The sequence below is a fragment of the Pinus tabuliformis genome, chromosome 8 (genome assembly GCF_031772625.1).
Source record: "Pinus tabuliformis cultivar Carrire ecotype Pingquan chromosome 8, CPIR1, whole genome shotgun sequence".
Classification (NCBI taxonomy): domain Eukaryota; kingdom Viridiplantae; phylum Streptophyta; class Pinopsida; order Pinales; family Pinaceae; genus Pinus; species Pinus tabuliformis.
This window is the reverse complement of record NC_142294.1, coordinates 685,717,483-685,732,817: the sequence shown is the minus strand read 5'-3', so window position 1 is coordinate 685,732,817 and position 15,335 is coordinate 685,717,483. Positions and strand designations below refer to the sequence as shown.

The 15,335-nt window shown below is 41.0% G+C and overlaps 1 protein-coding gene and 1 pseudogene across 1 annotated transcript in view; both read left to right on the top strand.

The window, feature by feature from the left end:
* The first annotated feature begins 1,297 nt into the window (after positions 1–1,297).
* Positions 1,298–1,977, top strand: LOC149237439 (putative calcium-transporting ATPase 11, plasma membrane-type pseudogene; annotated as a pseudogene).
* Positions 1,978–2,006: 29 nt separating this feature from the next.
* LOC149237438 (uncharacterized) overlaps positions 2,007–15,335 on the top strand; it is a 70,846-nt gene continuing 57,517 nt past the window's right edge. Inside the window, exons 1-2 of the mRNA XM_089369269.1 lie at positions 2,007–2,161; positions 2,297–3,484. Of these exons, the coding sequence (XP_089225395.1) occupies positions 2,007–2,161; positions 2,297–3,484 (1,343 nt within the window). The remainder of the gene's footprint in view (positions 2,162–2,296; positions 3,485–15,335) is intronic.

Sequence of the window (15,335 nt, the reverse complement as noted above, 5' to 3'; positions counted from 1 at the left end):
GTTAAGCAGTAGTGCTGGTGGACCTGTTTTACGAAATGCCACCGAGTATCGTCAACTCGTCGGAGCATTAATGTTCTTAGTGAACTCTCGTCCAGACATATGCTTTGAAGTCAACACGTTGAGTCAACATATGGTTGAACCTCACCACATACATTGGATTGGTGCCAAGAATCTGTTGAGATATCTTTGTGGCACAATTACTTATGGGCTAAGATACACTGCCAGAGATGTGAGACTACTTGGATATACTGATGTTGATTGGGCAGGCAGTGTGACGAACCATAAGAGAACTTTCGGGTGTTGTTTCTCCTTGGGATCTGCTTCGATATCCTGGATGAGCAGGAAGCAGAAGTCGGTGGCTTTGAGCACTGTTGAGGCAGAGTATATTGCCGCTAGCATGGCCTCCCGTGAGGCAGTCTGGTTGCAAAAGCTCTTCAGTGAGCTATTTGGATTTACATTGGATACCATCGTGATTCTATGTGACAACCAGAGTGGGATCCGTTTATCAGAAAATCCCGTATTTCATGATCGCTCCAAGCATATCGATATCAGGTACCACTATATTTGAGATATGGTGCAGCGAGGAGCAATAAGGCTCCAACATATTGGTACAGATGAATAGGTCACCGACATTTTGACAAAGCCCCTAGGAAAGGTCAAATTCCTGAATTTTCAAGAATGACTTGGTGTCATTCAGAGACCCTCCGATGAGGGTCAAGTATGATGTACTGAGCTTTGGGAGCTCCAGGGGGGGCGCGGGGTACTTCTTGGAGCGACACATGACCACAGGGTGACTCACCATCCCCTGTTGGTGCACTTGGTACAGGGTAAAAGGTTCAACCTTCTCCTGTGACACCCCGTGGCGACTATGGAACAGGATGATTAGTTCTCCTGTGGGCCTGGATGATGTGTTCTCCATGGCGATTGTGGACATGATGATTCACTCTCTTGTGGGACAGGATGATTCGCTCTCCTGTGGACAGTGTTATCACTTAAGAATCCTAATTTCAAAACCGCTCACATTAGTTTGATGGTAAAAAAAAAAAAAATTCAGTGCTAGTCTAGTATTGAGTTTTTGTTTGCCTTAGAGTCTGAGTCTAAGGAGTCCACTATGCATCCTCATTCACCACTAGTCTCATAATTTACGCAATTTACATGTGTCAACTTTGTTTAAAGGTGATTATGTGCTACAAAGCTCTTTAGATGATTTCGTAGCGCATAAGTCAGTTTTAGGTGTTTCCGCAGCGCAACATGTTTCTGGTGATTTCGTAGCGCCTGTAATCATTTTAAAACAAGCACACCTTGGTGAGACAGTTGCGCACAACTCTGGGAGAAGTTGTTGCTGTGACTGGTGATGGCACAAATGATGCTCCAGCTTTGCATGAAGCTGACATTGGGCTTGCTATGGGCATAGCTGGGACTGAGGTTGCGAAGGAAAGTGCCGATGTGGTGATTTTAGATGATAATTTTGCAACAATTGTAAATGTAGCAAAATGGGGGCGTTCAGTATATGTAAACATTCAAAAATTTGTGCAGTTCCAGCTGACAGTTAATGTGGTTGCTCTAGTTTTGAATTTTGTTCCAGCATGTATAACAGGAACTGCCCCCCTCACTGCAGTTCAGTTGCTTTGGGTCAATCTGATTATGGATACACTTGGTGCTTTGGCACTGGTAACAGAACCTCCAAATGATGAGTTGATGAAAAGATTACCTGTAGGAAGAACTCAAAGTTTTATCAGTAATTCTATGTGGAGGAATATAATTGGCCAAAGTGTCTATCAACTCATTGTATTAGCAGTTTTGGAGATGGAAGGAATACGGCTTCTTGAGCTACATGGTTCTGATGCAGAATCAATTTTAAACACACTGATCTTTAATACATTTGTCTTCTGCCAGGTGTTCAACGAAATAAGCTCTAGAGATATAAAGAAGATAAATGTATTGCGTGGCACAATATCTCATTGCCAGGGTTTCTAGCCATGTTTACGGCCCTGTGCACACTTATCATGGATGCTCTGGCTACTGCTTACTCTCATTTGAAAGATCAGGAAAAACCGACTGATGAGGGTAAGGAGCCGACCGAGGATAAAGAGCTTGGAGGTAACGGCAAAGATTCATACGGTCACGCCCATGAACAACAGGTCTCGCCATTGGACAGCAGGTCTCGCCATTGGGTCATTTCTACGGTTTAGAATTGGCTATTATTGCTCAGTCAGCTGTTGTTGGAATATCGGTGGGTGGAGCGGAAAGTTCATGGATGCTAATTAGAGCTTTAGCGGCAGCGTTTACACTTCAGCAATTTTGGGAAGGAGAAAGGAAACATCGATCTTGCAATCCAATTTTATCTGATTGCTATTGAGCTACGGCCAAATTTTTGTGATGCGTGGTCTAATCTAGCCAGTGCATATATGCACAAAGGAAGATTGACTGAAGCGGCAGAATGCCGTCGTCAAGCTCTTCATCTTAACCCTCGTCTTGTTGATGCGCACAACAACCTTGGAAATCTGCTGAAGGCACAAGGATTAGCTCAACATGCATACCTATGTTACATGGAGGCTTTGCGCATACAACCAACTTTTACGATTGCTTGGTCGAATCTAGCAGGCCTTTTTATGGAAGTAGGAGATTACGCCAAAGCCCTTGCATATTATAAGGAAGCAATTAGACTGAAACCCAATTTTGCTGATGCACACCTGAATCAAGGGAATGTATTGAAGGCAATGGGCAGACCTCAAGATGCAATTATGTGCTATCAACGTGCCATTCAACTTAGGCTGGACTATGCAATTGCTTATGGGAATTTAGCAAGCGTTTACTATGAACAAGGCCAAATGGATTTGGCGATAATGCATTACAAACAAGCTATAATGCTGGATTCGACATTTGTGGAGGCTTACAACAATTTGGGAAATGCTTTGAAAGATGCTGGACGAGTGGATGAAGCAATTGCTTGTTACCAGTCTTGTCTTCAGCTCCAAGCAAATCATCCACAAGCTCTCACCAATCTTGGAAACATTTACATGGAATGGAATATGATCAGTGCAGCTGCCGATTTTTATAAGGCAACCCTAGCTGTAACAACAGGCTTGTCTGCCCCATACAGTAATTTAGCAATAATCTACAAACAGCAGGGGCATTATGAAGAAGCTATTGCTTGCTATAATGAAGTTCTTCGGATAGATCCAATGGCAGCTGATGGTCTTGTAAACAGAGGAAACACTCTCAAAGAGATTGGTCGTGTTAGCGAAGCAATTCAGGATTATATACGAGCTGTTACAGTTAGACCTACCATGGCTGAAGGCCATGCAAACCTTGCCTATGCTTACAAAGACAGTGGTCATGTGGAAGCTGCTATTAAGAATTACAAACAAGCCTTGGCGCTGCGCCCTGATTTTCCAGAAGCTGCATGCAATCTTTTGCATACCTTACAGTGTGTATGTAGTTGGGAAGACCGTGAGAATAAGTTTGGGGAAGTTGAGGCCAAGTAAGATTTTGTTTAAATTTTTGACAAATTTGCTTGACTTTATCTTTTTGAGGAAACATAAATCCCTGTGCGACATGTGTAAAGTTTAAAGAAGTTTTGGGCAATCAAATACTCGGCAAATAAGGGTCTCAGGACAAAGGCAAGCTGTTTAAACAATTCAGCAGTTTCGTAGCGCGCTACGAAACTGCTGTAGGTGATGGTTTTAACGCAAACAAATAGTTTGGTAATATGGGCGGGAATTTTCAAAAGGAAACACCTAAAGGATATGTAAGAAACCAAATGAAGCTATCAAAGCCGTTCAGATCAAGACAGGTGTATCTTTAAAAAGGTGGAATATTTTAACTCAAGTTTAAAGTTTGTGTTATAAAGCCACTTTATCACCGTTCATGGGGTATTAAATGAATTGCATACAAGGAATTTTGGCCTGCACACTTGTCCATCGATGAAGCCTCCAACACATCAGGAACATGGTAGTGTTCTATATTTTTGGGATATTAAAGGGCTAGAAGACATGCTGCTGTATATTCGAACAAGTTGTGGAAAACTGGAACCGAAAAGCAAGGGATATCTCCTAACACCACTGAAGCAGTTAAAGGGGTCAGCATCCAAGGTCAACATGGAGCATTGATTACCCATCTCAGCCATCTCAGCCAAACTGAAAGAAGACCAGGTGTCAAAGAACAAGGAGGAATCATTCGAATCATTCTACGAAGAAGATAGAGTTAGAGTCATAGTCAAATTAGAACTCTTTAGAACTCCAGTTAGCACTTATTGTATTTAATAGTTTGTTGCAAAGCAGATAGGTGTCATAAAAAGTAGTTATTGAATTCCCCTCATGCTGGAGGAGGAATCTCGAATTAGGTAGAATAATAATTCTATATATAGCTAAGACAGTGATGTAATGAGGGTTGGATATTTTATAAAACAGAGGACTATTTTGGCTTATGTAAAAACAGAGTTCAGTAATATAAATGTCTGTTTTACTTCTCAGGATTCATAAGGGATTTTCTTGTTCAGAATGTGTGATGGTATATTTTCTTTAGTGTTCTTTTACAGTTGTACAAATGCATAATCACTTAGAATTCATTGATCATGCTCTGACTTCCTGTATGTCTTTGTAAACTGTGGTTTTATATAAGTGGTATTCTGAACATCCAAATGCTAAATGCCCTGACTTCTATGTAAGGCATCATCATTGTTTGCTGTAGTATGTTTGACTCCATAGGCCCAATGGAAACTTATGTAATGTTTGTCCAGCCTTCATTATTTGTCAATGTTATTCACAAGAGTTAGCCATCTTACTAATAGTCAAAATCAATAATCCTTTGAGAGAGCCCTCTCAGGCTAAGGAGGCTAAGCCTTAGTCAAAAGATTGGTGTGAAATAGTTACTTGAAGTCTTCCTGGGTTGCAGCCTTCCAGGGCTTGATTTTGAGATAACAGACAGGATGATTTGCTCTCCTGTGGACAAGATGATTCGCTCTCTTGTGGGACAGGATGATTCGCTCTCTTATGGACAAGATGATTCGCTCTCCTGTGGACAAGATGATTCGCTCTCTTGTGGGACAGGATGATTCGCTCTCCCGTGGACAGGATGATTAGTTATCCTGTCGAGGCATTCTACCCATGTAGTCTGGGACTCATGGGAAGTACCTCTCATCTGATCAATGAGCAGGGAAATGAGGATAGGGACCATAGTAGTACCGATGGACGCATTGTTGTATATATCGTACTGCCTATGCTAGGATGACCTACATTGATCTGAGATCAATGATACTGGTTTGGGACCAGTGAGAGTGGTACACACTCTGAGACTGACTTCAGGTCAGTGGAGGATGGTATGATACATCTTCGATCATTTCTTCTTCTTCATAATTCGAGAAAAGTAGAGCAGAGCAAAGCAGAGCAGAACCAAGCAGAGCAAAGCAGAGCAGAGCAAGAAGGGTCAAGCCATACAGGACAATGCATTTGATGGATGGACAACAGTGACGGTCCGACAGATTGTAGATGAAGTTCTCCCTAGTTGAGAGGGAGTGTTAAAATTGGCAACTAGGGCCAAACTTCATGTGGGTCACCTTATTCATGGATGATAATATTTTTACTAGATTCCTCTCGTTGAGAGGTGTAGGATTGATCTAAAGATCATCCGATTCCGATAAGTATTTATGGAGATATGAATTTATTTTGATTATGGACTAATTGTCAAAGTCGACGAGCAACTTATGTAGGCTCAGAAGCCCAAGAGTCGGATCTATTCAACCCCAACGTTTTGCATATAAATTCAAGGAGTATTCTTCTCATTTGCACACTTCACTCTCATCACATCACTCTCCCTCCTGCGCAGAAAAGAGTCTCTTCTCTCTCCTGTGCAGAAAAGGCTCTTCTCTCACATGTGTGGAAGGAAGGACATAGATTTTAGGGCTACAACTGCAGATCGGAAGTTTGACCAGCATTGACCATCATTCTCTCTCTCTGGACTGCGCAGTAGGTGAACCTGACTCTCCTTGGAAGGCCACATTTTTTGGTGAAGGAATCAAGGCGATCCGACAGTCGGTTTGCAAGATATTGACTGCCCTAGTTTAGGGCTGATCTAGGGTTTGCTGCTGCTGATGTAAATCAGATTTTTGTACTATTTCTCTCTACTGAATTATTGAAGATAAAAGAAGATTTGATCAAAGGGTTTCCCCATGTTGGAGTTTGTCCCTGGCTAGCTACCACATCTTGTGTCTCTTGTCTTGGCTTGTTTTCTATCAATCGTTTAATGTTCTATCTGCACTTTACTTAATGTACATGTGATTGCTAATCTGTGGATAATAAAAAGAAAGATAAGTAAACTGATCTAAGCATAAAACATAGCATAAATTAACACACTTGCAGTTTCTGGTTGCAGATGAAGTTGCAGTTTCTGGTTGCAGTCAAAGTTGTAGTTTCTGGTTGCAGTCAAAGTTGTAGTTTCTAGTTGAAGTTTTTAGGCAAGTCGAAGTTGCAGTTTTTGGGCAATTTGAAGGTGCAGTTGCAGGATAGGTCAAAGTTTCTGGAAAGAGGAGCTTATCAAAGAAGGAGCATTGAATTGGTCTTGGAAGGGTTCTTGGTCAACGGTATAGGTCTTGGAATTCATCAATTGAAGATTCTATGAGAAGAAAAATTCATTGGCTTTTCTTCTCAAGCTTGGAGAGGTTTTGGCCCTCACTGATCGCCTACATCTTGTGTCCTTTGTCTCATTGTTCTTTATGGTTTGATAGCTGTTTGATGAAGAACACATAATAATAATCAAGTACAAAGAAGAACCTAATTAAGAAAAGTAAAAAGTCCTCACAAGCAATTATCATTATAAGATAAATCATCTAATTCCTACTGCCCTAGATTTCTCAACTCACGATTGGATTTCTAGATCTAACAGTATAGGAGTAGTCAAGCTTGTCAAAACTACTTGCCCTAACTTTTTGAAATCATTTGTCTCTGTTTCATTTTGTCTCACGCAGCCAGAGCATCGCTTTGCTTGCCCTGCAAGGTGTTATGGTCCTCAGTCATACAATTCTTGCTACACCTGGGGTTGAACGTATCCATCTGTCGTTTAGAGAACAAAGGTATTGTCCTCATAATGGGGACTTTGCACATAATTTTTATTATATTTCATGTTCTTTGCTTTATTCTGTTAATGGTTCTCACCAGTGTTCTTATTTTCCTTGCAGAGGCTTCAATAGGGTTTTGTCTGTAACATCGGGAGCCCCACATAAATTTGGATTTCCAAGGTTTCAAATTCGTAGCTCTCTTCGAGAGGTACCTTCTATTTCATCTCCTATTTTCCTTGTTTTATACAATTTGGGGTTTTCATTTTCGGTTTGGAAAATTAAACCCTTGTCCTAGTTCTTAAGTTGCAAATGGAGTTGAAAATTGATTATTTCCGGTGCTTTGGATTTGATGGACATTTGGGTAAGATACTTGTTGAAGAAAGTGTAACTAGGTTCGGTCTTCATAAATTTAATTTTGATCTTTGTACTTGTAAAAGAAAAGAATTATTATTTTTGTCATTATCAAGCATGGATTTCTTTTCCATTCGATAGGTCAAGCACATGTTTAAATGCTTCTAGGAAAGTCAAAGAGTCAATGTAATTATTGAAGACCCATGTGGGCATGTTACACTATGTAAACATATGCATTAGAGTCAAAGAAATATGTTTAGAATGATCCTCCAAAAAAATGACAAGTCTATTGTTCAAGTTGGCTTAAGAAATGATTTTTTATGCACAAATGTCAAGTCGGCCTCACCAGGTGATCAAGTTGGCCTAGAATGAGGGACAAACTCCCATATATAGAGAAATACAACCTCACCATTAGACCGTCAAGTGATCTCTGGAATCAGCGAAGAGAAGAGGCAAAAAAGAGGCACGAAAAGAGCAAGAGGGGTGCTTCTAGGGCAGTGAAGAAGAGAAGAAATAAATCTAAATTGTTGAGGACTGTTTTTAGGGCTCTTTTCTATCACACGTGTGAAGAAGAAAGGGAATTTATGTGGTCATATTAGATCTAGAAGTGAATCAACTTAAAGGGGTTCAATTAGGCTAAAGAGAGGCTCCAAATAGGCCTCCATCTCCAGCGAAGTAGGTGCCATCTCAAGCGAAGAAAGGGAGAAGTAAAAGGAGGTCAATTACAAGCCTAGATCAGCCACACATGCGAAGAATTCAAATCTACAGTAGAGTAAGAGGATGAGACTCTCATCTTGGAAATATCTCTCAAGGAAGGTCTCATTCTCTAGCTTAAGTGTCAAGGAAAGGGAAGATTGCTAAGCAAGGTAGAGAAGGAAAGGGAGACTCCAAAGAAGAGGTCTTTAAGGAAACCTAGGGTTTTTGTAGTTGTCGGAAAAAGAGCTACCAACTACCGGAAGAAGTGAGAAGGAAGAGATCAAGGTGCAAAGCAGAAGAAGAAAGACTGTGTCTTGTGCTTGGAGGATCTACTTCTCAAAGGTCTAGGGTTTGGCATTGTCAATTGAAGCTTCAATAAGAGAAATTTTACAAGAAGGATTTTCCTCTCTAGGAGAGAGAGGTTTTGCCCTAACAGGGAGCCAACATCTTATGTTCTTGTATTTTTTTTTTGGTAACAGTTTGATGAAGTAAGAAGAACACACACTAATCATAATAAGATAAGATTGTGCTAATAAGAAAAGTAAAAGTACTTCACAAATTGTTATCATCGATAGAAGAATCTCACTATAACCCAGATGCCCTAGATTATTCAACAATGCTTTCTATTTCTTTGTGCTATATGTGCTATGCCATTTTCGAAGAGAGCGAAGTTCTCATTTTTTATAATTAGTGCAGGGAATTGGGTTTTCTTCACTGTGTTCTCCTAGTTAATAGAGAAACTTGGTGCCTATTTTAGCCATGGCTTCTAATGGCCAAGGCACAAAAATGGTCCTTTTAGCATTTCGATTCTCTCTACTCTTCATTGTGATTGTTCTATACTCAATTATTACTTTTTGAATAATATAATAATAATGGGTACTACCCTGGCTTCCATAGTTTGATGAAGGAGGACATTCTCACACTCATTCTCAGGTATGATTTTATTGCATAAGCTTTTGTTTTGTATTGTTAACTTTACGCCTCTATACCTTGTTCTTCATAATAGTAATCCTCTGCGGGTTATCAATTGTTACAAGTATGGCTTGTGGAAAGAAATATGCTTATTCAGTTTGCAACAAGGACATTCACCTTAGTCTTGGAATTGACTTCGACTTCTTTGGCCTACAAGTTAGGCATTTTTCATGAAACTCAAAATCTCCCTAAAGTTATCATGGCGTGAATCTATGAATGATTTTGTTCTTGATAACTCAAGTTAGGGTTTCTTGTTAAGTTTCTAATCCTACTAGGGTTATGATTTGTATACAAAGTCCATGAGCCTTAACTGTTAAAATTGGCAACTAGGGCTAACTCCATGTGGGTCATCTTATTAATGGCAGCTGATATTTTTCTTGGATCCCTCTCATCGAGAGGTGTAGGATTGATCTAAAGATCATCTGATTTCGATAAGTATTCATGGAGCTATGAATTTATTTGTGTTATGGGACAATTCGTCAAGGTCGGCCAGCAACCAAATAAACCCCACTTGTGGTCAACGTTTTAGTATAAATAGAGGTGCCTTTAAAGTCATTTGGACACACATCCTCTTGGTGATCTCTTCCTCTCCACTTGTCTTTGGGTTTTGGTGGGAGGATAGATCTGAAGAGGATACGCTACCCTAGAGGATGCCCTAGATCCTAACGCTAGCATGGAGGAGATTATAACGCAGCAAGGAGAGATATAATTGCTGGTCTATGGAGAGCTCTATGCTGCCCTATACACAGCTCTATTGGAGAGCCCTATGCTGCCTTATACAAAGCTCTATGGAGAGCCCTATGCTGCCCTATACAAAGCTCTATTGGAGAGCCCTACACTACCCTATACACAACTCTATGGAGAGCCCTACGCTACCCTATACACAACTCTATTGGAGAGCCCTATGCTGCCCTATACATAGCTCTATTGGAGAGCCCTACGCTGCCTTATACACAACCCTATTGGAGAGCCCTACACTGCCATATACACAGCTCTACAGAGAGCCCTACGTTGCCCTGTACGTAGCCCTATGGAGAAGCTCTATGCTACCCTAACTGTAGTCCTCTAGGTGATATAAAGGAAGACTATTCAAGCATGCCCTAGTCACATCCATGGAGGAAGGAATGTCTGAAAGCGACTTTGATGACATGGAGAAGAGTGTTGAAGGGTACATGTTGAAGTCTGTCCAGCAAGGCATCATATGTTAGGACTGTGTTGATAATAGTATAGTCACTTGGATGGAGAAAACAATGATGATACATTGGAGAAGCATGATGTTGCAAGCAACAGATATATTGCAGCAGCATGATGTTGCAAGCAACAGATATATTGCAGCAGCATGTTGATGAATGCTGCAACATGATGGGTACAATGATGAAGTGTATCATAGCATAATGAGGGGAAACACAATGGTGAGGTACAACAGTATGATATAGCAAGTTCATAGTGCTGCTAGTATAAAACATTGGGACAACAACACGATACTTAGTGCATCAAGTACAACTAGCGTGCCAGGGACAACAAGCATGCTAGGGACAATAAGCATGCTCAGGACAATGAGCAAGCAAGGGACAACAAGCTAGCTAGGTGCAACAAACACATAGGTCAGTATGGAAACATGGTGCAACAATGGCACATGATGCAGTACAGTGATGGGTACCGTCATGATTGATGAAGCATGATGAGATGCAACATTGTGATGATGGGTGCAACATGGTGAGGCACAACATGATGACGAGATGCAACACGATGATAGGTGAAAGAGTCACCTTGGAGAATCAGTTGAAGAAACATGTCTTCAACTGATCTCATGTGTCACCTTCTTAGAGATGATCTATGCTCTCATCTAGATAAGTCAAAGTGTTGACTTCAGTTATAAATGTACTATCTCTCTCTCTCTCTATGCTGAACTATTGAAGAACATATAAGAAGAATATATCAAGGGTTTCCCAACATTGGGGTTTGTCCCTGGCTAGCGCCACATCTTGTGTCCTCTTGTCTTGGCTTGTCTTCTACGATTTATGTTTATGTTCTATCTGCAATTTCTGGAAAAGATATTGAGCTAACTATGAAAATTGAAATAAATTGCTCTAAGCATGGAACATACCTAAACTTAACATGGTATTGGAGCTGAGGTGAAGACAAAGCCCAAGCAAGAGTGAAAGAGCAATCACTGAAGATAGTTGGAAAATGACAAAAGGATCAGTGGATTCCTTATCCTTCTTCACATTCACCAAGGGTGAAATCATAGCAGAGAATATTATCAGAATAGTGCATCGGAAGCTTCTGATGGCCTACCTAAAGATCACTTCATTGGGAAGTCCGGATCTAAGGGTGGAAGGAAAGGCAGATGTCTTGGTTGCAATAAGTTTGGCCATTATGCGAAGGAGTGTCCGAATGGCAGGGACACATCACTTGATGATGATAACAATCATTCCAGGGACATCTTCAATGATCAGAGGAATGGTAGGTAATGTAGGTCATCAAGGAAATGACTGACTCTTAAGAGAAAGCAAGGAACCCTAGGTATGAAGAATTAAATGTTGTTTCTGATAAGATAAAGAAGTGTTGTCTTGTATTGGCCCTCTCCTTCAGATTCTTTGGGAATCTGGCTTATTGATTGTAGTGCTTCAAGGCACCTCATCAGATAGAAGGGAGCTCTCTTGAATTTGGTAGAGATGGAAACAACCGTGGGATTATACTTGGACTCGATGCCACCTATCCCGGAAAGGGTGTAGGGAATGTTACCCCTTAATTGAATGTGGGTAACTCGATTCGTTTAAAAGAATCTCTTTTATGTACCTGATCACAAGAAGAACCTGGTGCCCATTTCAGAAATGGAAGTCAAAAGGTTTTAGGGTGGCAGTCATCGATGGAAAGGTACGTGTTTGGAAATAGATTTTTCAAATATGCTTTTATCTTTGAGTTTAGGGTTAGCAGGAAGTCCATTGGAGACCATGTTAGTTGACATATAGCACCGGAGGTTTGTAAGTCAGATGAAGATAGGGATGCCTGAATTCAAAAGGAGCATGAAGGTACATGTCTGAGATGTACCACAGGAAAATCTTACAAGGGGACCATTCCCCTCATGTTGCAGGTCCATAGGTTTGGAACCCAAGGGGTTCGAGATCCATGATCGGGAATCTCATGTGTGTCGGTGGAAGAAAGCCCTCTATGGCTTGAAGCAAATCACCCCGGGTTTGATATGAGAGGATTTATAGCTTTCAGATGAAGCTGAGATTCACTAAGAGTGAAGTCGATCCAAACCATTGTTTGAAGGTTGTGGATGATAGACCTCTCATACCAGCACCTTCTAAGGACACCTATTTCAGGTAGGTGCAGACCCTCTCACTTGGAGAAGTAAGAGGGAGTTGGATTTCGGCTGTGGAATGGTAAATTGCAAGCTCGTGACCAACTCACCCTCCCCTGGTGGTGTGCTATGTATAGGGTGGAAGGTTCAACCTTCCCCTGTGATACCCCATGACGAATTTGGGACAGACTAATTAGTTCTCTTATGGACCAGGATGGTTAGTTCTCCTATGGAAACTGTTGGACAGGATGATTCGTTCTCCTGTGGGATAGGATGATTAGTTATCCTGTCGAGGCATCCTACCCATGCAGTCTGGGACTCATGGGAAGTACCTCTCATTTGATCAATGAGCAGGGAAATGGGGTTAGGGACCATAGTAGTACTATCGATGGATGCATCGTTGTATCTACCGTACTCTCTATGCTAGGATGACCTCCATTGATCTGGGATCAATGAAACTGATATGGGATCAGTATGAGTGGTTTGAGACACTCTCTTGTGATATTGATCTGGGACCAATAAAACTGACTTCGGGTCAGTAAGAGTGATATGACACACTCTCTTGTGATATTGATATGGGATCAATAAAACTGACTTCGGGTCAATAAGAGTGATATGACACACTCTCTTCAGATGAAACTGACTTTGGGTCAGTAGAGAATGGCATGAGACATTCTCGATCAATTCTTCTTCTTCATGGTTCAGCACAATAGAGAAAAAGCAGAGCAGAGCTTAACAGATCTTAGCAGAGCAGAGCAGTGCAGGGCACTAATGGCAAAGATAGTATAGTCAGACATATGGATCAGTGGATGGAGTTTTCCCTAGTTGAGAGGGAGTGTTAAAATTGGCAACTAGGGCCAAACTCCATGTGGGTCATCTTATTAATGGCAGCTGATATTTTTCTTGGATCCCTCTTATTGAGAGGTGTAGGATTGATTTAAAGATCATCTGATTCTGATAAGTATTCATGGAGATATGAATTTTAATTGTGTTATGGGACAATTCGTCAAGGTCGGCCAACAGCTAAATAAATCCCACTTGTGCTCAACGTTTTAGTATAAATAGAGGTGCCTTGAAAGTCATTTTGAGACACATCCTCTTGGTGATCTCTTCCTCTCCACTTGTCTTTTGGTTTTGGTGGGAGGATAGAACTAAAGAGGATACGCTACCCTAGATCCTAACGCTATCATGGAGGAGATTATAATGCAGTAAGGAGAGATCTAATTGCTGGTCTATGGAGAGACCTACGCTGCCCTATACACAACTCTATTGGAGAGCCCTATGCTGCCCTATACACAGCTCTATGGAGAGCCCTACACTGCCCTATACAAAACTCTATGGAGAGCCCTACATTGCCCTATACACAACGCTATTGGAGAGCCCTATGCTGCCCTATACACAGCTCTATTGGAGAGCCCTATGCTGTCCTATACACAGCTCTATGGAGAGCCCTACGCTGCCCTATACACAACTCTATTGGAGAGCCCTATGATGCTCTATACACAGCTCTATTGGAGAGCCCTATGCTTCCCTATACACAGCTCTATTGGAGATCCCTACGCTGCCCTATACACAACTCTATTGGAGAGCCCTACGCTGCCCTATACGCAGCTCTATGGAGAGCCCTACACTGCCCTATACGCAACCCTATGGAGAGGCTCTATGATGCCTTAACAATAGTCCTCCAGGTGATATAAAGGAAGATTATTCAAGCATGCCCCAGTCACAGCCATGGAGGAAGGAAGGTCTGAAAGCGACTTGAATGACATGGAGAAGAGTGCTAAAGGGTATATGTTGAAGTCTGTCCAGCAAGGCAACATATGTTAGGACTGTGTTGATAATAGTACAGTCACTTGGATGGAGAAAACAACGATGATACATTGAAGCAGCATGATGTTGCAAGCAGCAGATATATTGCAGCAACATGTTGATGAATGCTGCAGCATGATGGGTACAGCGATGAAGTGTATCATAGCATAATGAGGGGCAGCACAATGGTGAGGTACAACAATATGATATAGCAAGTTCATAGTGCTGCTAGTATAAGACATTGGGACAACAACATGATACTTAGTGTAGCAAGTACAACTAGCGTGTTAGGGACAACAAGCATGCTAGGGACAAAAAGCATGCTCGAGACAACAAGCAAGCAAGGGACAACAAGCTAGCTAGGTAAAACAGTGCAACAATGGCACATGATGTAGTACAGTGATGGGTACCATCATGATTGATGAAGCATGATGAGATGCAACATTGTGATGACGAGTACAGTATGGTGCAACACAATGTGGCGCAGCATGATGACGAGATGCAACACGATGATAGGTGAAATCGTCACCTTGGAGAATCAATTGAAGTAGCATGTCTTCAACTGATCTAATGTATCATCTTCTTAGAGGTGATCTATGCTCTCATCTAGATAAGTCAAAGTGTTGACTTCAATTGTAAATGTACTATCTCTCTCTCTATCTCTCTATGCTGAACTATTGAAGAACATATAAGAAGAATTGATCAAGGGTTTCCCAACATTGGGGTTTGCCCCTGGCTAGCACCACATCTTGTGTCCTCTTGTCTTGGCTTGTCTTCTACGATTTATGTTTATGTTCTATCTACAGTTTACTTTAATTCTGATGTGATTGCTAATCTGGAAAATATATTGAGCTAACTATGAAAATTGAAATAAATTTCTCTAAGCATAGAACATACCTAAATATAACATTAACACATTGTAGACTCTTATTTTCATTCAGGCTATTTGCCGATACATATATATATTGGTTTGTTTGATTTAGTCATAGTCCTTTTCCTTTCAAATTTAGTATGGTATCTATATTTGTAACATACCTTAAATTTATGTTTTAACTATGTTGAGATAACCTTTCCTTTTTCCCATAACTCGAGTTAGATATGACCCTCTGGTTCTAATTCTTTGTTACAATTTTTTTTGTAATT